This window comes from Ciona robusta, chromosome 12 (assembly GCF_009617815.1).
Source record: "Ciona robusta chromosome 12, ASM961781v2".
Taxonomy (NCBI): domain Eukaryota; kingdom Metazoa; phylum Chordata; class Ascidiacea; order Phlebobranchia; family Cionidae; genus Ciona; species Ciona robusta.
In genome coordinates this window covers 7,732,732-7,757,267 of record NC_143246.1, presented here as the reverse complement: position 1 = coordinate 7,757,267, position 24,536 = coordinate 7,732,732, and the positions used below count along the sequence as shown (strand labels likewise).

The following is a 24,536-nucleotide window of genomic DNA, read 5'->3' as shown; positions in this document are numbered from 1 at the left end:
ATCAAAATAATATTTCAAACATGAATAAAAATTGTTTAAAAGCATAAAATGTTACATTTCCATAATTTTCAGGCATTACCTTGTACTCCCCCAAAAACAGCCTCTTTAGCGAACCTAGCGATTTAAAGATTTTATAATATAAAACGTTAGGTGGCGCAACAGAGCATTTGGTTAAATTTATTACGGGGAGTATCGTAAATACACTGCAGTGGTACTTCTGCCATTTACAATCGCGATCAACTTGTAAATATTGTGCTGATGAAATTGGATGATTATTTTGTAACCGAATAACAGTTAGGATCAAGTGTTACGAAATGTGTAATTAACATAATCTGTTAAGTCGCTCTGTCGGCATAATGGGGGTATGGGGAATCGCGCACATCGCCCAATAACATTGTAATATCATATTTCACATTATATCTCTTATATTTTACAACAAACTAATGTTCTATAAGTAATCCATATTCTATTTCAATAAAGACCGATATGACATTATAGATTACTATTTCTTATAAAGGGACTTGATTTGTGATTGTTACGTATTTCATAACAATCAATCCCATCGTTTATGACATCATAACATTACTTGAAAACAACCATTGTCAGTATTGTGACCTAATTACCAAACAAACTGCTTTTATTAAAAAAATTCTGACATCACAATCAGCACGATTGGAACTTTAAAAATGTTGAGTCATTAAAAAAATGCAAATTCATGGATGATGGATGATTAGTCATCATGACTGTGCAGATTTCCATAAAGTGTAAAAGACCCATCTATAGTTTAAAGTTGAGGAAAATCAACGGTAATTTATAAACCATAGTTGTCTATCACACACCATATATGGTGCCTTCATACACCTAATGCTTACCAGTTACAAGGTGTATGTTTGGACAACCCATTACTGATCACTAATTTGGAGCAATTGCTGTTCAGTGTCTTGCCCAAAGATACACACGCCTACAATGGTAGCAACGAGGAGCCTTGATGCAATCACCCAACCACTGTGACCAATGTAGTATATAGGCCTACATCTACCATTAAATATAGTATTGTCCGGCGCCGTGGTATAGTGGTTAGCGTGCCTGCCTGTAACCCAGGGGTAATGGGTTCAAGGCTCGTCGCTGCTACCATTGTGGGCGTATGTGTCCTTGGGCAAGACACTGAACGACAATTGCTCCAACCTAGTGGTCATTAATGGGTTGTCTAAATTATCAGCCATACATAAAAAAATAAAAAATATCCCCCCCCAAAAAAAATAATCACCTACAAAGTAACATACACGGTAACTGGTAAGCTGGCACGAGGTGTTAAATCTATGTGATAACGACTGTCGTTTTCCAGCCACGCGAGGATAAAGTAAGTTACATTCATTCAGTATTTGCATCTACCATTAAATACAGTATTTGCATCTACCATTAAATACAGTATTTACATCTACCATTAAATATAGTATTTACATCTACCATTAAATATAGTATTTACATCTACCATTAAATATAGTATTTACATCTACCATTAAATATAGTATATATTTAGCAATAAACAAAGGATACAACTCATGATAAGATGGAACGCAAACAGTTTCTTTGCTGAAAGAAACTTTCACTTCCAGTTTGTTCAATTGATCCTCGTACATTTGTAACGCGTCGCGCATGTTTGAAGAATTGCCCTGCGTGGTGTAAAGTGTTGGTGTACATATGGTGTATTACATGGCTGACACAGAGTAATAGCATCCACACACATACATCCACACACATACATCCACACACATACATCCACACACAAAGTGATACCAAACACACAGAAGCGCTTAGTGTATTTAAAATCAAGTCAAACTAACAGTGTTCCAAATATACATTTCGTCAATAAATGACATCATCGGCTTTTGCAAGGGAAAATAATAATACACACATAGTGTATTAATATACACACTATGAAAGTGGTTGAAAGGCAGAGTATTACTGACCCCCGCACACATATGATGTATAACACCCCACCCACCCCAACCCCACCTGTGTAAAATACTTCCCATCTTCCTCCAAAACATCGATGGAAAGCGACAAAATTAACCTCAAGAAATCCCAGAACGACCCAGTTGGTTCCAAACTGATTGGGATCGCCGTTAAATCGTTAATTACGTAATCGAACTTTTGACCTTCGGCTGCGAACTTCTTCAAGTGTGGAACGCAGTCTTCAACAATTATCTACGATTGTGGTCAAACATACCATACTAGTTTATTATGCATTGAAAATATAATAATGAATATTTATATTTATTCTTATTTCAATATTAGAAAGAAACACAAATTAAATATATTTATTTTTCATGGGAGATTGAATTCATGTTTTTTTACTTCTTTTTACATAACTTGGTCAGAACACCACAGCCGTCTTACTTTATAATTATCTCCTTCCTCTCGGTCCATTGCATCGCCACAAATCCCTCGCAGATGGATCTTCGCGGCATCAACGACCATCCTGTCGATGTCGATCATCGTGATCATACGAGCTCCTCTGTGGATGAAAGTATCTTTGATCACATGATGGGAGCCAGACACCAGAGGATGCCACAACTTATAAGTGACTTCTGGGTTGGAGCAAACCCAAGGACACATACAACTATCAGTATCGAGCATTGAACCCATGATCCTTCGGTTACAATGCAAGCACCCAGCCACTGTACCACAAGACATGCGATCATTGGGGCTCCGGCACAATGGTATGAAGAATGTTGTTGCCCCACAACTCAATCCCCCCCTTACTTGTCCCGTAGATGATGTAATATCCCACCGTCCCCCCCTCCGAGGATCAAAACGTTCTTCCCTCGATAATCCTCTCTACCACCCCCGGTGATCGCAACCGTGTAGGAGATGTCACTTTCAGCCAAATCTGTGAAAACATAAATTGTGTTGATTTTCTGCCCAAGGTACATGGTAGCAGCACCTAGCCTGTGTGCACTCACTCATATCATTATCGAGCACCAAACAGTTTCCAAACTGCATTGAGTGAAGAATCCTCACTGTTTGGTACGGAGACTTTCCATCGAACACTAGTTTGTCAAAGTCATGCTCGATGACAAGGCCCGTTGCCGCGCGCTCGTATGGTGAAAACGTTCGCCCACGCTTGATTCGACCCAACCTGTGGTATTATGACATCATAATTACTTAGTTCGCCATTCTATATGGGTGAAGTCCTCCATCATTATATTTATTGACTTTTTGGTTTAATTTATTTTATATTAATAAATATGATATCTATTGCTACAAACAATCACCCACGAGTTTCATACACGTTAACTCGTAAGCGGGCACAAACCATATCTAATAATTTACTTTTTAATAAATTTGTCTTAAAGAGATAATCTTTATTCTGATCTGATCTCGAAATATAGTTAAGTAACCGCACACCCCAAATATAATTATTAATTATATGTTTCATGTTTCTATAACATATTTAATAAATATATTTAACAAGAACAAACATGATGCGTACGGTTCAAACTCGGAAGTTTTCCTTCGAACGATTCCTTCGTGTTCAAGAAGTTTGTCGTGAAAAGTTAAAACTTTCTGTAAAAATGTTTCGGTGTCAGAAGTTACAAAGTGAAATCTACCCGACATAAAGTTACAACATGAGTATAATAAACACGTATCTATGCAATACACCAACAAAGGTGTTGAAATAATATAATTCACACATTAACAACACATGTATCAACACTTCGCTGCAAACAGGCAGAATGAGTAAATGCAGACATACACATGCGTACGTGCGTGCATAACACACAATATTTTACACACAATGTCTAGTTTAGTGTTTACAAATAAGGTAATGGAGACATGCTGTTACCATTGTGGACGTATGTGTCTCTGGGCAAGACACTTCACGGCAATTGTTCCAACCTAGTGGTCACTAATGGGTTGGCCAAATTATCAACCATATATAAACAATCCCCACCCACCCACCCACCCACACGCTCGCAACTCACTTTATCGAATACTTCGGGTTCCACCATCGACAACAAATGAAGATCAAACGTTAAAACTCCATCTCGCGTTCCTTGGATCAAAACTGAACTGTCGGGAATATTAATATCAATTAAATATTTAAACAAATATTTTTCGGATTTTCATCGCCGAAGGGCTGATGGTAACCCACAGTTAATAGAAACAACGAAGAGAATTAGCAGCAAAACAACATTCAATAAAACAGGCTACGGGTAAAAAATACTCGAGTAACTTAAAAATACAAACCTTATATTTGGTTCCTGTATAAACACAGTGAATCCTTGGTTGACACAATCATGGTTATTTTTAAACACAACCTTCCCCCCATCTATCATAAAGTGAACTGCTTCAACCAAACCATCAATAAAAGTTTCTGGGGGAAATAATACGTTAGGTTTGTAAATAAAATGTAAAAAAAAATGGTTAAAGAAACAAAAAGTTTCTGTACAAGAAACACCAATAAACCAAAAAGCATTTTAAATAAACAATAAAATCTAACTTAAACAAAATATTTAACAATAATGTCTATACAATAATTTCAGATCAAAATTCCCCCCATTTTTATTAAATATTAAACTCACAACCAACCTGATAATTTTGAATCTTTCAAAATTTCCTTCTTGAACCTGAATTCCAGAAGCCAACTATCCATTGTTTATCTAACAATTAATATTCTAGAAATAAAAACAATCTATTATTACATCACAAAATATAAGAATAAATATTCTGGAACATTTACAACGGGACAATCAACATTTACTGCATATTATGATGTCATAATTGCCAATTGTGCAAATTGATAATGTTAAATTATTACAGTGAACAAGCGGTTAGTGCTGGCCGCTGAGTAAAACATAAACATCATATATAATAGATATAATATAAATAATATATAGACATAATATACAGTTGCCCTTTGTTTTTAAAACAGTCTTTCTGCCATTTATTTGCGCAACAATGTTTAAACGTTCTATACAGTTTGACTTTAACCCGGGTGAATGAAAATAAACAGACAAAATACTGGTAGCATAATGTAAGGAAACATATTATATCTCTGCGTCGATACACAAATAAATACTAGAAGAGATATTTTATTTTGTCTGGTAGCGACAGGTTATATAATTCTTCTAAGCAGTGCTGGTGCGATCAATATATTGTTTCTATGTTTGTGTGTAACCATGACTACCACACCGAATTGCCGTCAATAGTTTGGTTTCAAGAACATCAAAGGAATCGTATTCAGGAAGTCGTAACATGCTCATGCATGTGCTTGCCGATGGGAGGAGATTCTTCTGTGGCGACATATTGCATATAACGAAGGTGTTGGACAGTTTGACGCTTGGCGAGGGAAGACGGGACCGTCCGGTTGCAAAATGAAGGAGTGACGACCGGTCCTCCGTGTCCATCTTCCCCACACACTCCCAGAACCATAAGATGACCTGATGATGTTGGTTGTAACATCCCGAGTACTCAGTGATGCTCCTCCAGTACCCAACATCAACATCTTTACATCCAGTGAACATGAGGTCCATCTCATCCTCTGTGAAGATCCGGATCAAATAACTCGGAATAATTTCATTGAAACCGCGGATAAAAGCATCAAGTTGTGGTTGGATGGCTCGCGTCATTCGTAGCTCCGTGACGAGCTGAACGTATTCTTGCTTATTTTCCTCCGTTACCGCCACTTTACTGCCACCCGGTGTGAGCTCGATTTCTTCCATTCGTCCGAAAACGTCAGTTTCGACGACAAAACTCAACTCAAGCCCGATCTCAGTGATGTCATTATCGAGTATCCACTGAAGGTTTGTTGCGTACTCGGGATCGATCGATGCAACATCTCTGTAATCAACTTTCCTGCCAAGCAGATGTTTATAGAACGATGACGTCAAACTCCCGTTGATCAACTGCTTGTGGTATAATGCTACGCTTAATATTTTCCCCGCAAACTCAAAATAACTCAGATGATCTGGGTTGATAGACGATCTACTGTTGGGTTGGAACGAACAGCCGTCGAACGATTGAATAAACAAGCCATACTCAGGGTTAAGTATCTCATTCGATAAAACACTAAACCATTCTCTGAACACGCCATCCCCGATCCCTTCCTCGTTGCTAAACTGGACGGAAAACTTATGTTTCAAATTACTTTGGTTGATTTTCTTTAACTCGTGGCAACTGTCCTCAAACACTTTGTCCCTTCGTACTTGCAAGGTTGGTGGGTTGGCTGTGGTGGATGGCACACCACCCTCGTATAAACAATTATAAAACCATTCGTAACGTTCCTCGAACGGTTGTGATGTCACAGTGGTTATGAAGTATGACATCAGAATGGGGTCGTGAAGTAGAAACGTAAAATGTTTGAAAATAACTTTGGGATTATGAGTAATAATGACGTTTATGACATCATGGTGTCGAACGATGAAGTCATGAAACCTCTGCGGGGTACCAATGGTGCCATCTTGTGTTGAAATACACTTCCAGAAGACCTCTATGAGTACACTCACCCTTTCTCCCATCCCCGGTATCATGTTACCATAGTTACCCTCATGCTTGCTGCCGAGCAATAAGATCCATTCCTCCAGCGCCTTCCACAGCGGTTCGAATAATATGAAACAACTCTCCAGATCGTCCGACAACGATGATATCAACAGCGACGTCGATCGTAACAAACTCGATTCTTCTATCTCGCACGTAGACGACAAACTTAACAACTGGAATCCAGTGTCGACGCAAATTTCCGTCAATTTTAAAGATATTTCACGCCCGAGCGACTTCGTTGCGAAATAACGAACGCAGCTTGCCACGCGTTCCATCGACCACTCGTGCTTGTACACGGCATTGTTAATAAATGTCGTCAAACTTTTGGGGTATTTATCCAGCAATAGTTCGATAGCCACCCCGTACCCCCCTTGTACACATAAATCTAATGGTGTTTGCCCCTCATTGTCAACGCACACTTGTGCATTGTGAGATAACAATGCAGATACAGCTTGTCGTTGCCCGTTACTACACGCAGCATGCAACGGAGTCCAACTATGTTCGTTTCTATAATTAGCATTGGCCCCTGCTTTCACAAGGATGTCGATCACCTTCTCGTGCCCATTCCTCGCTGCAGCATGTAGGGGTGTGTGTCCTTGTTTATCCTCCGGTTCAATCCTCGTTGTATGAAGAAGGATCAAGTTCAAGATCTCCCACCTCCCACTTACAGCGATCCAATGCAAAGATGAAACTCCATCGATATCCGCAACATCCGGATCAGCTCCCGCCTCCAACAACTTCTCCACACACTTCTTGTTCCCGTTCTTCGCAGCGAGGTGGATTGCGCAACATCCAGCAATATCTTGAGCATTGGGATCCCCACCCACTTTCAACAAACCAGTCACACACTCCAACTGCCCACAGTTCGCCGCAATATGCAACAATGTTCGCCTCGACCGCCCGATTGCGTGGTTTACGTCGAAACTTGAATTATCCAGAAGTTCCATCAACGATTTATGTTGGTTAGCGAACACCATTGGCATCAGGATCCTTACAGCTGCTGCTGAATCTGCAGGAAGCTCTAAACTTCTTCCACTTCGCAACGAACGGGTTAACCGCATCAATTGCTGTCTAGGACTCCACATTTTACCCTCAAACAAAATCCACGCTCGCCAAAATATTTCTAATATTATGAGACAGGGGAATACCCCAACTGTGCCGCCAAATATCATTTCCCGCCTGTTGGGCACGTAAGTGCTAAATGGAAAATATAGATTTCCAAGTCGAGAACAACCCCTTTTTTCTTTTATTACAAACTTTAATATTAGTAGCAAACCTGATTTCCCTTTAGAAGTTTTATTAAACAACACCAAGCATTATGACGTAACAGTGCAATAACTTTGTGCAAAAGAAGTAATAACAATATGGCGCCAACCTTAGGTATGTGGCAACTGCATACTTATTAGGACTTTGTAAAAACCTGACGACACAAAAAAAACAAAACACCATAAATAGAAACATAACAAAACACCATAAATAGAAACATAACAAAACACCATAAAATCTATGATTCAATAAAACATCTATGTTGAAGAAATGATTGAAGAAAATGAAACAAATTTGCGGAAATATAAATTTACAACATTTAAAAAAAAACTACGTAAAAACAATAAAATGTTTTTGGCTGAAATAAAATACTGCTACAGATGTGATAAGTTAGTTTATACTGCAACAAAATAACCACCAGGTAATATAAAGAATAGTCCAAAGGATTATACGTGACAAACAAAAGTCAAATACAACCAACACGAGATGTTTTGCATAAATGACATCATGATTCTATTTGAATAAAAGACTTGATGCCATTCTAGGAAAAATATGTACATTTTATAGTAAACTATTCGTTTGGTTTGAATTTTGTTTGTAACATACTTTGTAGCACTTGAACCCGACTTTTCATCATAAAAGAATTGTCCAACTTCATGAGCACCGGGTCAACCACATCCACATCAAGCGCAGCACGACTTATTTTCGTCCTCATCCAAACTTAGAGGTTTCGGGACCAAACCACATTTAATCCCGTCCCATTGTTCATCCATTATGATGTCACCAGACTGTATTAATCTGCACAATAAGCATTGTTATGTAAGAATAAAAGGGTATTGTGGTAAGCAAATTGCTGAATTGCGATTATGATGTCATAGTAATAAATACAATGTTGATTATTGCAAAACAATGAACAGACTGCATGTATGACAATGTGATGCAACACAAGTGACAAACTACAAACAATATATTGTGATGAATGTTAGTTTGGGACACATGTTGCACACCATGGACACATATTGCACACCATGGACACATATTGCACACCATGGACACATGTTGACACCATGGACACATGTTGCACACCATGAACACACACCTGTATATAAGTTCGGTCAACATAACAAATGACTTTTCCACGTTCTTCCCGTTCTTGGCTGAAGCTTCAATAAATGGCATCTTGTGTAAACGTGCAAAGTTGGACGCTTCTTCTGTTGGTACCTGGGGTTACATACAACATATGGGCAGCTGAATATCCTTAGATACTAACCAACATGACTGGCTTGCACATAAGTAGACTAGACACAATAATAAGGTAAACCAAGCAGTAACATCAGCAGATTATTCCAATAATAATACAGACATATCACATTTCACGACCACAACCCCTACTACCTGTCTATGTTCCTCTAGGTCGCATTTCTGCCCGACGAGAGCGAATGACACGTGGCGGGGGGCGACGTGGAGTCGCGCTTCTTCGGCCCATGTCACAACATGGAGGAAACTTTGTCTGTTGGAAATATCGTAAACGAGAAGCGCACCCACCGAGCTACGATAGTATGACCGTGTGATGGACCTGCAGTATCAATGGTTGGTCGTGTGTTGTGTTGGTGTTGGTGGTTCACCAACTTTATCTACTTCCGTACCATATTTTGCTTAATTTTATTGTACCACCTACAATAAATATTAAACCAGAATTCACAAATAAAAAACCAGAGGAAAAATGTTTAAACATCCCATTAAATGGAAAACCGTCGAAAACAACACAATTTGATGGATGGGGTTATTTTTTCCTCGTCCTAACTGCTACAACAACGTGTTTTAAAAACGACTTCACAGATTTATTACGTCGTAATAAATGTCGTTTTTTTCGTGACAAAGAAACTTTGTTTTATAACCCACATGTGTCAATACACCAAGGACGATCGTTTGAAGTTAATACGTTGCTTGCGTACCACAGTTTGGAAACCGCTGTGTTAAGAGGTTAATGACAGTTGTTATAACACGGGTGGTTAGGGATGCACATTACAGAATTTCGAATCCATGAGATCCGAATCCTTTTGTATTCGAATCCAATTACGGAATTCGGTATTCTGTTTAATGACGTCATTACACGTCATCTCATATACTACATTAACAATTTTTGAAACTTTAATTTTGAAAAAAAATATTTTTGTGTTTGTGGGACTTTCGGGAGTAAACGTTTCGCAACGTCTTTTCATAGCCTGCTATACGTTTCATGACGCAAAAACTACCCAATAGTACAATTTTTGATCATTTTACAACTCAAGATCCAACAAGGCTGTTATGAAAGAGTCAATAAACTGACTTTTGTTGGTAAAATTATTTTTTCCTATAAATATACAAAGATTCGAAATTCTAGATTCGGAATTCTAGATTCGAATTAAAGTATTCTAGGATATCCTAGAATACCTAATTATTCTGTAATGTGCATCCCTAACGCACCTGAATCTCTCCTGGCCCGCCGTGTCCCACAGTTGAAGTTTAATTCGTGTGCCGGGTGATATTTCTATGAGACGAGAATAGAAGTCCACCCCTACTGTGGGGTCGGATACCTGGGATAATATCCATTGTTATGTGTCTATGATGTCATAATGCGGGTAAATGATGTCATAATATAAATAGCTTAATTTTTGTCCAATATCTGTTGCCTTGTTGGGTTTAAAAACAAACACAGACCTTTTTTAAATATGATGGTTCATTTATTTTATCTTTAACGTGAGGTATATGAATCAGATCACCATCCGAGGACAAATATAATATATATTTATTATTACAATCGAAGGCAGATTATTGTGATTATTTACCTCTAAGAAACAACCATCGGTGAATCTTCGTAATAAAGCCGACTTTCCCACTGTAGAATCACCAAGCAGAACAACACGGAACTGGTACGCCCATATTGTCTCACTACGAGCCACCATGTCAGACATGACTATCTGGGAAAACCTGAAAACAATCTAAATAAATCACAAAGCTCGACTAATTAAATAGCGGTCAGGATAAGTTAACATATTTAAATTACTAATAATTGAATAACGGGTAGCACGAATTAAAATATGTTGCAATAAATTAACAAAGTTTAAAATAAATTAGCACGGGGTTTAACAGTTTTACTTAAATTTAATCTCCACAAAACACAACTTAGGACATGAAGCAAAAATACAGTTAATCAAAATATTGTGTAATAAAAAAAAATTGTGTTTGTTTTAAAAAAAGTCCTGAACGCGGCACACAGTTATTTACAAACGGAAGTTCTAAAACCAGAAAAACAAATCACTTTTGTTAAAAGTAAAATTATAAAAAACATTTTGTGTATTAACATTTTGTTTCTAGCATCATGAGAATTTGATTGACAGGTGGTAAGTCGTACAGTTGACGGGATATTGTGGTTGTTTGTGAATACTCGAGCAATATACGGTGGAATCAGGTTGTGTAAAAGCAACAGGTTTATAAAACAAAAGAGACAAAACTAAAATTGAAATTTAAAATCGAATGTTTTGGTAAAAATGTTCATTTTGTTGCAAATCAAACAATGGTTCAATGAAATTAACTTTTTTTCCAAAACATCCGTTTCTAACATAACAACCTGCTGGCAGTTGCAACCCAACAACAGAACGCTCAGTTCAACTAAATATGCAGCAAACAAAATGGTTGCAACAACCGCAGTACCAGAATAGTTGTGTCTAATATTATTGTAGCAAACTAGCAACACCAGAAATAAAAAAGTTCAATATTAATGTTGTTGTTTCAAGCGTTGGCCGTCAGTAGTTGCATCTCAACAGGTTGTTTGTACGTTGGTTGGACGCTCAACTTCTTCTTGCAGCTCATGTACAAAGTGATCGGGTGTATAACGGTGAGGGCGCACACAGCGATGAAGACAACGTTAATTACCGTAAAATCATTTTCAAAAACCCACAAGACCAAACTAAACAACGGGAACTGCAGGAAACCCACAACGCCGGCTAGTGTCATGGTTAACCCGTACAAACGACCGAAATGCTTCCCAGGAAACAAGAGAGCGATGAAACTCGCATTTCCCCCGTAAAGGAATGAACGAAACACAACTTGGAGAACGAACGATAAATATTGGATTGGCAGGTTTGGAATTGTGACAACTGTAGAGAAAATGACTCCAAGGATACAAGTCACGAATGCTGAAACACATACAGCTTGTGAGGAAGCTAATTTATCGTTGTCGGTTTCACGTTTAAATATCTTTGTTGCAACGTCGATAAGCAAACCATTGATCGGTGATGTCACAACGCCAAAGAATTGACAAATACCGAAAGCGCTGAGGTATAAAGTGAATTGAGAGTCATCATTCTCCGGCAGCAATGTTCGCAGCCATGTTGTAAAAGTTGCAAGGAAGAAATAATTCCTAAGTTGTAAAACACTCATGTGGAACAAGTTGGACCAAAAGTGAACGGTCTTCAAACAATCCATGCAAGAGACGTCGTCTTCACCATCAACCACATCGTCGGTGTCCTCGTTCAATTTATCCGCGGCTTCTGCCGGGTCAGGGTCATCTTTACCACAACCACAATCATGGATGCCGTATTTATATGAAGAAGATGGGAGGGGGAATGGAATGTGGGTTCGAGGCATCAGAAGGAAAGTCCGGAGGATTTGGAAGAGAGAGCAAATCGCCATGAACTGAAAGATTGAGGTGAGGGAGAACCCGTTGTCGTACGCGAGCTTCACAAGGAGGAAAACGAAGGAAGAAGAATCGAGCGCTCCGTTAAGTAAAGTTATGACAGAGGAACGAGCTTGTCCGAATAAATTACCGAGCTGCATATTCGTGATAAGCATCAAGATTCCTCCCACGGAGAAGCAACACATGGCTGGGAAGAGGAACAAAGATGTTGAAGGGGAGGATGTAAACATGAGGAAACATCCCGTGGCGAACAAGATGGTGGCGACGGCACGTGACAACCAGGTGCCGCAGTAATCAAACATGAAGCCGTTGAATATTGTTGAGAACGACAACGCTAGTGTAGCTACCGTGTAAACTAAACTTATTTGTTCTTGTTGAAGTTTGCACGTTGTTGTTGTTGAAATATTTGAAACACTCACATTTGTTGCATTAGTGACGTCATTATCGCATAAATAATTAAAATACCCCGCACTTTCCAGCACCGAGCTCATAGAAGGCCATCCGAAGACTAATCCGGAGAAAAACAATCCTTCCAGCAGAGCCGTGGACAAACTCAGGATGTATTGCAATTTAAACATTACACGCAATATACTACACAGTTACAGGTAAAATATAAAAAAATGGAACTTCTGAAACAAAATTCATAATTTCTATAATTCATAAACTTAAAACAAAAAACTCACGAAACAAACGCTAACATTCAAAGTATTGCAGTTTCTAAAACATCAATCGAAACACCGCGACGTTCTAATCTTCGCTTTGTTTGCTTTATGACAAAACAATCGATTAACCTCGTGTGTTTTACACGATGTCTATGGGATATTAATTTAGGGAAATCACCCACCAATTTAAATATTCAATAAAGCGTGAAATTAAAGTCAAGGGGTCAAGAGTTCAAAGGTGACAAATTATTTGTTTCTTAATTTTAAAGTAAAAATATTTGTTGGTAACAATATTAAGTATTGACACACGACGCCCAATTTGCACACGCGGTACAAGGGGGACACACAAGGCCCAAGTTAGTAAGTAGCAAAATGTCGGACGAAGTGCAGAAAGCTCAAAATGCTGGGGGAGATGCGGGGGAAACGATATTTATGAAAATTGTTAGAAAAGAAATTCCATCTGACATTATTTATGAAGACGATAAGGTTGGTTTGTGCCATTATTTGTGGCAATTAAAAAACAGAGTTACACACGTGGTAACTAAGGTTTATGTAACGGAACACGAACACCTGTGTAATAAGGACTGTCGTTGCCCTTATGATTAGATAAATGCTCTTTATCTATTTAAATACTTACGAAACCTCCCCCCCACAGTGCTTAGCGTTCCGAGACATCCAACCCCAAGCTCCCGTACATTTCCTCGTCATTCCAAAGAAACCGATCGCACAGTTGTCAAAATGTGATGATCCCGAGGTAAGTATATAATATTTCCATGTTTCGTTGCAACTTGCTGGCTTTATATTATCCTTAAATTTTACAAAATCGACGCCACTAATTATACCCATAAATAATTCTGTTTGTTTGATCTCTATGTTGCAGCTACTTGGCCACATGATGGTGGTAGCGAGCAAGGTAGCAAAGCAAGAGAAGATCAGCGACGATGGGTTTCGATTGGTTGTAAACGACGGGGTGAACGGGGCACAGTCGGTGTACCATCTTCATCTGCATGTGATGGGGGGACGGCAGTTGGGGTGGCCACCTGGGTGATTGCTAGTGGGGCCTGTTGCAATCGTTAGATGATGCTGGACAACAAAATAAACGCAATATTGAGTGAATGTTGTTGTGTTATTTATGTGGGCAGAGCAGTTCTTAAACTTTGTGGGTGATCGATTTTTCAGTATGGCTGACAATTCACGCCCACAATAGTAGCAGAGGCAAGCCTCGAACTTACAACCTCAGGGTTTAGGAGCGCTCACAACAATTAGTTACATGGTTTATTTGGTGCCGATAAAATCATGACTGCGTTTACACTTAAGGGCAGTATATATGTACCAGAAGATGGCAGTATTGAGTAGTATGTACAAAGCTGCACAAAGTTTTTACAAAGGTTTGGATTAAGTTACTACAATGTAGGGTTTATTTAAGCGGTTTAAGTGCGTTCACATCCCATGCTCGAACATCGGCAAGCGCTTGGTTCATCGAATCGATCCAAGCGATCCTCTCATCTTTGGTGTCAGCTGCCAACCAATGTCTGTGCGATAAAGGTGGGTGGTTATAACTAATCCTTCAATTAATATAAAACTGTAATGTATTCCTTGTCACCCTGGAGTTTGGTGCCTATGGTTTACACTCTGTTTCGTAAATTAACTCGTATGGTATTTATTGGGACACCAATGTTTCAACGACCTATGTCAACTTCAACCAATTACGCGGCAAACTTATACCGATATTTTGGTGTAGAATGTCACTCTGATAAACACTGGGATGCAAACTTTCTAAATACAAAGGTTATGACTTGACAGCCACAGTATAAACAAACTACATCGCACAACACCCGCATACTTAGTGGTGATGACCGATCCTGTATCTTGCGTGATGAGATTGTCTTTATCTCCGTGTCTTCGTGGACGCATGGTTCGTAGTTCAAATGTGTTGGGACGCGCGCACATTATCCGTTCAACCGTGCGAATACGCTCGCTGATGCATTTGTTTATCTCGAGCTTGCATAGCGCCTCCTGTGGGGACATAGACATCATATAATATTACTAGGGGCATGATCATTTAGATGTGAATAGGCAGCTTTTGCGCAATGAGCGAACTATATATCTCCCCAAACAAAGACCTCATCTAAGCAGATACCGAACCATATTCATGTAAAACATAGAAAGTATAATAAACTTTTAATAGAAATCACAAACTTAAGGGTGGTTGAAACAAACATATATATTATAAATATAAAAACTCCCACCTTATGTTTCTCATCATCGGGGTAGGTCCATGAATACAACACACCACGGGTGAGGGCACACCATCGTCGGTGCCACGCCCCTAACCCACCCACGTCATCAAACATTGTCTGTGATGTAATAATGAATTAGAAATATGATGTCATTATAACAATCAACAAAACTTATATTAAACTTAAATGGCTCGTTGTTTGTCTGCTAGGTGTAGCGACCACGCTTATTTTCTTCCAATTAAATGTAAATATGTTTTAAATTACAAGCGTGTTGTAACAACTGATTTTTTTGCCGCTATATCGTCTTTTGTTTTAAATAATCTTTAATCTTCGCTGCCGTAATTGAAGAGGCAAATAAAGAAAATATAAACATTACACGCATTATAATAATACCGTGTATAACACAACTCACCAAGAAACCTCGTTGTTCAACGCTTGACTCGAAATCCGATTCAATCTCGCAAACGAACTGCCCCGATATTGGGGACAAGAATGGGACCTGTGGGGGGGGTTGTGTTACTTGTGGAGACGGGTGTTATAATATTCAGGAGTCGGTGTAACACAGGTGTTCTGTTTCATACACCTCGTTTTTGTTTATGAGTTTTATTTTTATGTATGACATAGGACAACCCATTAGTGAACACTGGGTTGAAGCAATTGCCGTTAAGTGTCTTGCCCAAGGACACACATGCTTAAAATAGTAGCGGTGTCAAGCCTTGAACCAACCATGACAACACCACATACCTTCTGCAGAGTAAATTTCCTTGATTCCACATCTTGTAGTTTGACCACCACCGCCCCTATAAGCGAGAAACTACTGATGCGTATCGCGTTGGGGCCCCCGGGGCTTGCTGTGTGGGTCATCGTCATGTGGGTGCGCGATCGTAGTTTACGTGGGGTGAGTGACTGTGGGGGGATGGGGTTAGTTTGTATGTGGGTGATATATATGGGTGTAGAATGCGGGGGTTTTGGCAAGATATGCTCGATAACCTCCACAATGGTCGACTAATAACCGTGGCAATCAAACATTAATATATTCATGACCACTAGATGTCACTACTCACTTCCTTTCTTTTCTGTCCTGTCGTAAACTGAAACATAAACATCTTATATTACTAACTATCCTTCTTATTGATTCTACAAGAAGGCATCGAACCTGGGATTACCCCGACACCCAGGGTGAACCCATGAACCTTACCAAATGTTGAAGCCTGTCACTTCCCCGAAGGTAGGTAACAAGTGCTTAAACAACTCCTCACTAACAACTGCACTAGATATATTAATATGAACTCCTCATCCACCAACTGCCGGGATCTGCCTTATAATATATAACCCACCAACCTTGTGCAGGATCCCCGATAATTTACGTTTCGATTTCTCCTGGTTGGGAACCCCGTCGGCACGTGAACGATGCGTCTGTGATGTCATAGTTGGGTTAAATAACGGTACAATGCAATTGTTTGTTTTGCGAGACATCATTTACGGTTCAGTATTTTGCCCAAAGACACGTAAGATCACAAAACAAACAATTGCCGAAATATAGTCAATCATAGAAACAACATACATACCACGCTGTATACTTCTATTGTGATGTCAAAATCACTTTCAAGTTCCTCCCTATACATAACAATAAGCATTGTTTATAAACACAATAAACAATAAACGTACGCACATATTAGAATTTGGCACTAAGTAAAGTAGTTGATTATGATTGGTTGGCATTAATCACATGCACGTAACCATGGTAACTCACAACTTAAACGAATCCTTGAACACCAATGAATCTCCTGATAACGAGTCATGCGTTGATGCGAGATGGGTAGCAAGGATACGTGTGGGTCCGCATCTTATGAGGAGGAAGTAATAATGGCTTCGGATGTCTCCTGTGGGGGGGGGTATATTATGGTGGGCACATAGACGTACAATTAGAAGCACCTACACTTCCACCCTGGCTTGTAACCTCAAGTTTAAAACAAGTGACTTTGTATGTTTAACGCTTTAGTTTTAAGTTTAACTTGCTGGCACCTTACAAAAGTAGCACATCACTAAACCCTGGGCCCTCCAACACCACAAACACCATCGTACCCGGATCTTTCTTGCTTGCCATTGAGAAAATATATTCCGTCCTTAACGGGAGTCGTAAGTTCTTGATGATGAGGTTTCCTTGACACGGCTGCGTGGTGTCGGGGGATCCTGTCACGGCTTCCGACTTCAACCTTTGAACCTCAGCAAGTAACGCAAGTCGCTTCTCACCTGGGGGAGGTGGGGGTTAAAGTGGTATTAACGGTAGTGTGGGGTTATATGGGGTATGACAGAAGACACTTAACACCTGTGGCCCCCTGCTACATCTATAAAGTAACCTACATCTGTTTTAACATTTGTTATTTTATTCACCAGTTTGTAGCAATCGGCCTCTAGTCTAAAAGTAACAAAGTCATGCAGAGCCAACAAACTTACACCAGTTAGACAACCAAGCCCCATATTCAACCCACACTTACTAGCGATAAGCAGAACCTTCTCGGCTTCCAACTCAGTAATTGAACCTTTCCCATGGTTGGTATCGTAACAACAATTCAACGCAGCACTTGCTTGTTGGATCACTCGTTGTTGATGTTGTATCTCATCCATTAAGCTGGAGATCTTCTCCTGCAATTATACATTGGGTTGGTGACTGTGTTAGTGACCACTGGGTTGGAACAATTGACATTGAATGTATTGCCCATGCACACGCACGTTGGTGGCAAAACCCCGAACCTGTGGTTCCTGGTTACCGCATCTGAAAATTTACTTTGGCACAGTTTAAAAATAATCCACTCGTTCCACATTGCATGGTATTGAAAGTTGTTGCTTGAAGGTTACCACTATAGTAGTTGTACAACTTATTTAAACCCCTGGCACAATTAAACACCCACCTTTACTGTCCTTGCCTTCTGTGGAGCAACACTTTGTACGCTCTCGTTACGAACAACCTTCTTGTTCTCTGTTTGTTTTCTGCTGGAAGTAAACCAATAAAATACATGGTGATGGTGATAGTACACCAATGCTTGTATGCAATATTCGGTGTCATAGTTCCCTAACATGGGAGAACATGCATACGCTTGTATGTAACTATTAAAGATAACATGAGTACATGCCTGGGTAAATAAACAATAACATTGATACACACATATACACCCCCACCCACCTGATTGACTTCCGTTTCTCTGTTCTATAAGAGTCGATTGTAAACACGGGAAACTTGTCTTCCTTCTTCTCGCCGCCCAATGATACAACAGACTCTGACGAGGTGGAACGAGCTAAGGGACGGAATCTACGACTGGGTTGTCGTAACACGGGGTGGGTGTCCTCGGCCTCGTTGCACGTTTGTTTACGCTGCGAGGGGAGGGGGAGGGGGTTAGTTGGGGTACAGGCAAAACCTTGGAGTGTCAAACTGCATTAATACTTGAAACTGGTACGCAGTCAAAATTAACACCTTATGTACCAGACTTGCATTACACAACCCACCACACATGCATTACACAACCCACCACACTAAGTTCACAACCCACCACACTAAGTTCACACTTGATCTCCAGTTTACTCTTCTGCCTTGTAAGCGTGGGTGCGAAGGGTGATGGGGTGCGCGACCCCTCCTCATAATCCACCCCTTCAAATAAATCATCAATCATGGAGTCTCCAACATCATCCGGGGTGGCCGGGGTTTCATCCACGCTCGTATCTATAACTGGTACATGGTATGTTCATATGAATTGGAATAAGATGTATATACATTGGTGGACGAGGTATATACAAACATTTATGTTTCGCCGCTTCTCTTATATTTGTTACTTATAGTTTTAGTTTTATTATAAACAAAATAAGTGGAAACAAAAATCAGTAATATACACCATGGGTTTCAACTTTGGTGTTACACTTACTTTTTGGCAACCCTTTGGTTACCTGTTACACTACTTGTGCAAACTGTGGCCCTTAACTCCAGGTTCCAGGTTGTACTTCAGTGTACAACCTTTGGCTTTGACCATATATAACCTTACCTTATACAACTAACATTACCTCAACAAACCACAGGAACCTCCTATCATATATAGCAAGTCTACACCTCCCACCCACAATAAACAACTTATATGCTGTTATACATCTACATTAACCTGATGTTACTGACAACCGATGTTGCAAACCTTCCATGCTCTCCCTCCAACCTTGTGTCTTATCTGTGTAATATAACATTATATGCTATCTCTAATATAACATGGGCCTTCTATCTTATGGGATAATATATTATCTTTGTGGCAACCCTCAAACCCACTCAAGCGTGACCTACCTTCACTTGTCATGTGATCGTTTCGCTTCATTGATTCCACCCCACCGACCTCTGTAATTAACGCATTAGACGCAACATATATAGCAGTCGGTGTGCCAGGTCTGGGTTATGTCAAATATATATATATATAGGCACCAAACCTGGGGTGGCAGGGTGGGCAGGCCAACCCCAGAATTGTTTGCATTGCATTATTTAGTAAACATTACAAGCAATAAGTTAGATTTGTTTCCCAGGCTTGTGTCCCTGTCCCCTCTGCTCAAAAGCACCCCTGCATTATGTTGTGCTATAAAAGTTCACCCAACATAGACACACCATAACACCCAACATAGACACACCATAACACCCAACATAGACACAACATTACACCCAACATAGACACAACATTACACCCAACATGGAGACAACATAACACCCAACATAGACACACAATTACACCCAACATAGAGACAACATAACACCCAACATAGACACACCATTACCCACCTAACGCTTTGTCATCTTGTGTTCCTGGAACAGGGGAATCCCCACCCATATACAATGAATCTTCCGTTGTTGTTTCGCACAAATCTGTTTCCACCTTTACGTAATATAACATGAACAACCTTGTACCGAACACACACAGGAATAGCGCCAAGTAATTTAAGTTGTGCTGATCATAATGACAGGAAGTGATTACGACGCGCGTCACGCATGGCTTGCTCGTATGATTACTCACTCTACCATGTCATGCCTAATGTAGTTGTGGAATGTCGTGTTAAGTACGTACATGTGTGCGTGTGTTGTACATCATGTATCTCAATATCTCAACATGCGTCTGTGCATGAATGTATGAATGCTTAAGGTACAGCTTGAACCACCAGTCATCATATATGCGACATAACACATATTATATCATATTTACTAATTGTTGTTTTTAACAAGATTGTTTTAGAACCTTGGGCATTTAGATTAAATTTCATATTTCTGTAAAGGTGAATAAAGCATGGCCCATCTTACCCTAACCCCAACCTGATACATATTAACACATATGTTGATGAATGCATTATTTTTCAAACCAACCTCATCCAGATCCTCATCCTCCAACATGCAACCCTCTCCTTCTTCATCACTATCTTCATCCTCCTCATCCTCATATGGAGCATCCTCCTCATCCTTCTCTTCTACACCCTCAACATCTGAACCATCTTGTTCCTCCGCCAAACCACCTTGCCCCACACCAGTGCCAACTTGCCCCACTTCTGTCTCATCTTGCCCCACACCAGTGCCAACTTGCCCCACTTCTGTCTCATCTTGTCCCACACCAGTGCCAACTTGCCCCACTTCGGTCTCATCTTGCCCCACATCTGTCCCATCTTCCCCCCTTAGCAAATCGAGCTCACGCTGTCGTTCCTCCATCAATTTATCGACGCCCGATGTTTCAGCTTTACATCCATTCTTCTGTGATGTCATTATAACAGAGTCACCCCCCCATTAAGCACTGGGTAAGTGCCAGAGTTGTTGCTACTGTGACATAAAAACTACTGGCAGCTATCCAGCAGCTCAACATGTATTTGAGTTGTTAAAAAATGCATATTTAATTTATGTTATAGCTTGCCAAACTTTCATACAAACATCAACAAACCTGCAACTCAATCATCCGTTGTTGAAGACTCTTGGTTGTCGGGGTAACCTGGTGTGATGATGTCATCGCTGGTGATTCAGCATTATTTGCATGACTCAGCGTTATCTTGTTGCTGCTGAACTTGGTGGGAGCATTTGTCCTGTAAACAGGAATGTGTTAAAGAATAGGATTGTGACATTAGATTCAACAATATTCATGTACAAGTTACAGACACTTACTTAGTTGGCGTTTCAACTCGTTTTACATCTCGTGTGTTTGTAGCAAACTGAGCCAAAGTTTCAATCGACAGCGACACCCGGTTCGATATTTGTTTCACTTTCTTCTCCTCTTTAACCTCGGCTGCTTCTTTTGTTGGTTGCTGTGGGTGGTGGGGTTAATGTTAGTGTTGCTGTGGGTGGTGGGGTTAATGTTAGTGTTGCTGTGGGGGGTGGGGTTAATGTTAAAGATCAATTTTAAAACAGGGCCTTACATATTAATGTCTTTGGTTACGCAAGGGCGTTACTGGAACGGTATGACATGCCAACTTTTAAAACGGTGGTCGACATCATATATTTTGGCATCCAAGTTTTAATGTAAACCGGATATATCACCCCAAATAACGTTATAAATCCAACAGACATAATCCTTATATTACACAACAATGTACAGGAATACACCAACACCACACAACCCACCACTGGTTGCAACACGGCCGACTGATAAGCTTCACTCATCGGGGTTTTACGACCGACCCCGGGTTTCCAAACCTTCTTCTCTTTCTCAGGGCTGTGGGGATCAACAGTTCGCATCAGTTATTTATATTCATTTTTATTTTAAAAAAACAGACAGTGAACATGACAACCTTTTTGTTTCTATTTTGTAGTTTATAGCATTATATACAGCATTAAACTAATTACTTAAAAGGGTAATAAATTAGAAACAACCAACTGTTTCATTAAGAAACATAACTAAACAATAATAAACACGTCGGTCTCACCTTGGTTGACACATATGGTGCGAATAATCATCTTCATAATTACTAACTTTCTCGGCCAAGGCAGCAAGTCTTGCCCTCCTGCCGCTATCAACCTGGCGCTTGGTATCAGTATCGGGGAATCCCCCAGTCTCGTTGCGAACAGGTGACGGAACATTTGTGAAATCGACGTCTAATCCTTGATCTGTCACCATTAGGGGGCAGTGTCAACAATGTGTTAATAAACTTAATGTTTGATTTGCTCTTCGAGGAAGCGAGAAAATAAAAGATCGAAATTAGCGATAAAAATAGAGATGTTACAAGATGCTTACAATAGAAAACATATTTACAATTGAAAAAAAGTTACATCAGACAAATCTCTAATATCATAAACTGCAAGACATTTATCGATAAGATATAAACAACATTAACCTGCGGCCTCCCATTGTTTACGTTGGTTGAGAATTCTCTTCATCCGATCGCTAACCTTTGAACTTTCACCTAGAGTTAAACAAACTTAATGCAGGTATTATAATAACATGACCAAACAAATAATTAACAAACAATAAATACATCTCACCAGCCATACTGCTTTGTGTTATTAAATAGGAAATGCGTCGAATTAAATTGAGAGGAAACAAGAAACAAACCTGTCGTCTTGGATGACGGATTATTCTCATTGTGTTTGTCGTCCATTCGAGAACGCTTGTTTGGTGATTGTGATGCTATAATAGAAGTATTGTTTTACTGTCATATGATAATTAAGATTTTAGACAATATTAACTTTAAAAAACAAGTTTTAATTTTAATTCAAGTTAAATGAAATGTAGTGAAGTTTTAGTACATAGTAATGAGCAACTCTGGCCTAAATCTCGGGCTCCAGGGCAAGCCAGTAGGTCGAAGGACCTCGTTTATATAGAAATGGAAAAAAAGGTAATTATGTTTAGGCTTAATGCTCATTCAGTAAAAGTTAGTTAAAACCCAGTATTTGTAAAAACAAATATATATATAATGTAAAAAGAAAAATGAATTTAGTTACTTCCCAACTTCCCACCACCCTGGTTGTCGACCTCCATCGAAACCTCGTCATTATTTGTTGTTTCTATGTTATTTTGCGCCTCTAGTGGTCGGCGTTTCCTCGCTTGCGGCACCGAGTGTTCAATCATCTTTTGCTGCATGGCCTCCCGACGAGCCATTGTTCGCTCAAGGAGTTTCTGGGGGGTTTAAATTATCTTTTTAAATACAAAAGCATTATCACACTAATTGAAAAATGAAGAGAACGGAATTTGCAGCAAAACAGACAGTTGGTTAAAATATGAGTAAACACTACTTGAGTAAAACAGAAAGTTTGAAATTTAAAAATAATAAATTAATATATATTATGTTTGGTTAATATTCAGTATAAATATGCAAAACTTTCACAGCCTTATGACATGCATGAATTTGGGTGTATAATATAACCAATCGTCAAATTAAATAACCCTCACCTGTGTAAAATCGTCTACCTCTGTCGGCATATTCAATATATCAGTTTCTCTACAATAATCTGAAACAGATTTATAAATTTAGAACAAAATGAATAACGTAATTTAAGTAAACAATAAACATATGCCTAAATATGACAACGCCTTAATTGACATAGCTAGCCACTGAACCAAAGCATCTAATGCCTCCATAACCAAGCTTCACTGAAGTAAACTACCCCCCCCCCCCCCAAACAACTTGAACCACTGGAAGTGACGTCATATTTTAGAATCTTTCAAATTCAATCTTCGCGCTTAACGATTATCTCTGCTGCCACCTTGCGGAGCGGTGGGGTAATTTGGGGGAGTGGTTTGGTAAATACGTGACATAGTTTAAAATAAAGGAATTAGTGTACAAACATAATAAAAAGTTAAGGGAATTAGTGGCAGAACAACAGTCGTTCAAACACGCTTCGGGAAAGGGCGCTAGTTTAAAAGGGTGGGTTTTAACCTAATACACCAGTTAAATAATTAATAAACTATTCTTGTGCAAGAAATATGCGAAATTTAATAAAAAACAAGTTTTTTTAGCTGGTAGTATTTACTAGTTAGCGATGGAGAATATCCAAAAAAAAAAGTTAAATGTAAAACCTAGCGATGACAATTATTTTACATCTCAGCCTCTAGGAGCGCCAAAGAGAGTAAACAGGAAGCGGTAACTTGAATCCAGGAGATTGCTTCAATCTGTAACTCAAGATGTTTCTTTCCTTTATTTACCTCCAAGCCT

General features: G+C 39.4%; 5 protein-coding genes across 13 annotated transcripts; 1 reads left to right on the top strand and 4 right to left on the bottom strand.

The window, feature by feature from the left end:
• Positions 1-606: 606 nt before the first annotated feature.
• LOC149727419 (spermine synthase-like) lies at positions 607-4,724 on the bottom strand. Its single transcript, XM_089889658.1, has 10 exons — positions 4,597-4,724; positions 4,255-4,381; positions 3,990-4,077; positions 3,497-3,570; positions 2,967-3,142; positions 2,767-2,893; positions 2,401-2,518; positions 2,017-2,208; positions 1,558-1,673; positions 607-777 (listed from the first exon to the last, which is right to left on the bottom strand). Exons 1-10 carry the CDS (start codon positions 4,658-4,660, stop codon positions 738-740), a joined length of 1,122 nt encoding a protein of 373 aa, XP_089745784.1. The 5' UTR covers positions 4,661-4,724; the 3' UTR covers positions 607-737.
• A 444-nt stretch (positions 4,725-5,168) lies between these two features.
• On the bottom strand, positions 5,169-7,723 carry LOC149727418 (E3 ubiquitin-protein ligase HACE1-like). The gene has a single exon (XM_089889613.1). The coding sequence runs from the start codon at positions 7,716-7,718 to the stop codon at positions 5,169-5,171; it is 2,550 nt and encodes an 849-aa protein (XP_089745739.1). The 5' UTR covers positions 7,719-7,723.
• Positions 7,724-7,826: 103 nt separating this feature from the next.
• LOC149727417 (ras-related protein Rab-39B-like) lies at positions 7,827-13,150 on the bottom strand. 2 transcript variants are annotated; one of them, XM_089889648.1, is made up of 6 exons: positions 12,956-13,150; positions 10,641-10,782; positions 10,279-10,388; positions 9,208-9,322; positions 8,912-9,033; positions 7,827-8,610 (listed from the first exon to the last, which is right to left on the bottom strand). In XM_089889648.1, exons 1-6 carry the CDS (start codon positions 13,066-13,068, stop codon positions 8,496-8,498), a joined length of 717 nt encoding a protein of 238 aa, XP_089745774.1. In that variant the 5' UTR covers positions 13,069-13,150; the 3' UTR covers positions 7,827-8,495. The 2 variants fall into 2 exon arrangements, with proteins under 2 accessions (XP_089745774.1, XP_089745773.1); XM_089889647.1 differs by having other exon boundaries at positions 9,208-9,388; positions 12,956-13,148.
• A 219-nt stretch (positions 13,151-13,369) lies between these two features.
• On the top strand, positions 13,370-14,268 carry LOC149727416 (adenosine 5'-monophosphoramidase HINT2-like). Its single transcript, XM_089889690.1, has 3 exons — positions 13,370-13,638; positions 13,808-13,906; positions 14,033-14,268. Exons 1-3 carry the CDS (start codon positions 13,525-13,527, stop codon positions 14,198-14,200), a joined length of 381 nt encoding a protein of 126 aa, XP_089745816.1. The 5' UTR covers positions 13,370-13,524; the 3' UTR covers positions 14,201-14,268.
• Positions 14,269-14,412: 144 nt separating this feature from the next.
• Positions 14,413-23,933, bottom strand: LOC149727415 (anillin-like). 8 transcript variants are annotated; one of them, XM_089889597.1, is made up of 25 exons: positions 23,774-23,933; positions 23,326-23,500; positions 22,937-23,011; positions 22,719-22,787; positions 22,311-22,491; positions 22,009-22,099; positions 21,553-21,692; positions 21,335-21,473; positions 20,773-21,150; positions 20,197-20,290; positions 19,714-19,764; positions 19,541-19,603; positions 18,920-19,116; positions 18,577-18,764; positions 18,305-18,386; positions 17,891-18,038; positions 17,478-17,645; positions 17,146-17,275; positions 16,961-17,009; positions 16,734-16,808; positions 16,137-16,298; positions 15,805-15,891; positions 15,402-15,509; positions 14,996-15,168; positions 14,413-14,684 (listed from the first exon to the last, which is right to left on the bottom strand). In XM_089889597.1, exons 1-25 carry the CDS (start codon positions 23,801-23,803, stop codon positions 14,570-14,572), a joined length of 3,168 nt encoding a protein of 1,055 aa, XP_089745723.1. In that variant the 5' UTR covers positions 23,804-23,933; the 3' UTR covers positions 14,413-14,569. The 8 variants fall into 8 exon arrangements, with proteins under 8 accessions (XP_089745723.1, XP_089745724.1, XP_089745725.1 ...); XM_089889598.1 differs by having other exon boundaries at positions 18,305-18,383; XM_089889599.1 differs by having other exon boundaries at positions 18,941-19,116.
• Between the last annotated feature and the right edge of the window lie 603 nt (positions 23,934-24,536).

What these genes read in the sequence shown, in the direction of transcription:
- LOC149727416 (XM_089889690.1), top strand. Translation starts at nt 13,525, where the DNA reads ATGTCGGACGAAGTGCAGAAAGCTCAAAATGCTGGGGGAGATGCGGGG. An exon ending in TTATTTATGAAGACGATAAG is followed by an intron (nt 13,639 to 13,807) that starts GTTGGTTTGTGC and finishes TCCCCCCCACAG; the next exon opens with TGCTTAGCGTTCCGAGACAT. An exon ending in CAAAATGTGATGATCCCGAG is followed by an intron (nt 13,907 to 14,032) that starts GTAAGTATATAA and finishes TCTATGTTGCAG; the next exon opens with CTACTTGGCCACATGATGGT.
- LOC149727419 (XM_089889658.1), bottom strand. Translation starts at nt 4,660, where the DNA reads ATGGATAGTTGGCTTCTGGAATTCAGGTTCAAGAAGGAAATTTTGAAA. An exon ending in ATACAGGAACCAAATATAAG is followed by an intron (nt 4,078 to 4,254) that starts GTTTGTATTTTT and finishes TATTCCCGACAG; the next exon opens with TTCAGTTTTGATCCAAGGAA. An exon ending in AACCCGAAGTATTCGATAAA is followed by an intron (nt 3,571 to 3,989) that starts GTGAGTTGCGAG and finishes ACATTTTTACAG; the next exon opens with AAAGTTTTAACTTTTCACGA.
- LOC149727415 (XM_089889597.1), bottom strand. Translation starts at nt 23,803, where the DNA reads ATGCCGACAGAGGTAGACGATTTTACACAG. An exon ending in CGGCCGTGTTGCAACCAGTG is followed by an intron (nt 21,693 to 22,008) that starts GTGGGTTGTGTG and finishes CACCACCCACAG; the next exon opens with CAACCAACAAAAGAAGCAGC. An exon ending in GGAAATTTACTCTGCAGAAG is followed by an intron (nt 15,892 to 16,136) that starts GTATGTGGTGTT and finishes CCCCCCCCACAG; the next exon opens with GTCCCATTCTTGTCCCCAAT.
- LOC149727417 (XM_089889647.1), bottom strand. Translation starts at nt 13,068, where the DNA reads ATGTTTAAATTGCAATACATCCTGAGTTTGTCCACGGCTCTGCTGGAA. An exon ending in TCGGTGCTGGAAAGTGCGGG is followed by an intron (nt 10,783 to 12,955) that starts GTATTTTAATTA and finishes GATTGTTTTCAG; the next exon opens with GTTTTCCCAGATAGTCATGT. An exon ending in TTGACCGAACTTATATACAG is followed by an intron (nt 8,611 to 8,911) that starts GTGTGTGTTCAT and finishes CTTATTGTGCAG; the next exon opens with ATTAATACAGTCTGGTGACA.
- LOC149727418 (XM_089889613.1), bottom strand. Translation starts at nt 7,718, where the DNA reads ATGATATTTGGCGGCACAGTTGGGGTATTCCCCTGTCTCATAATATTA.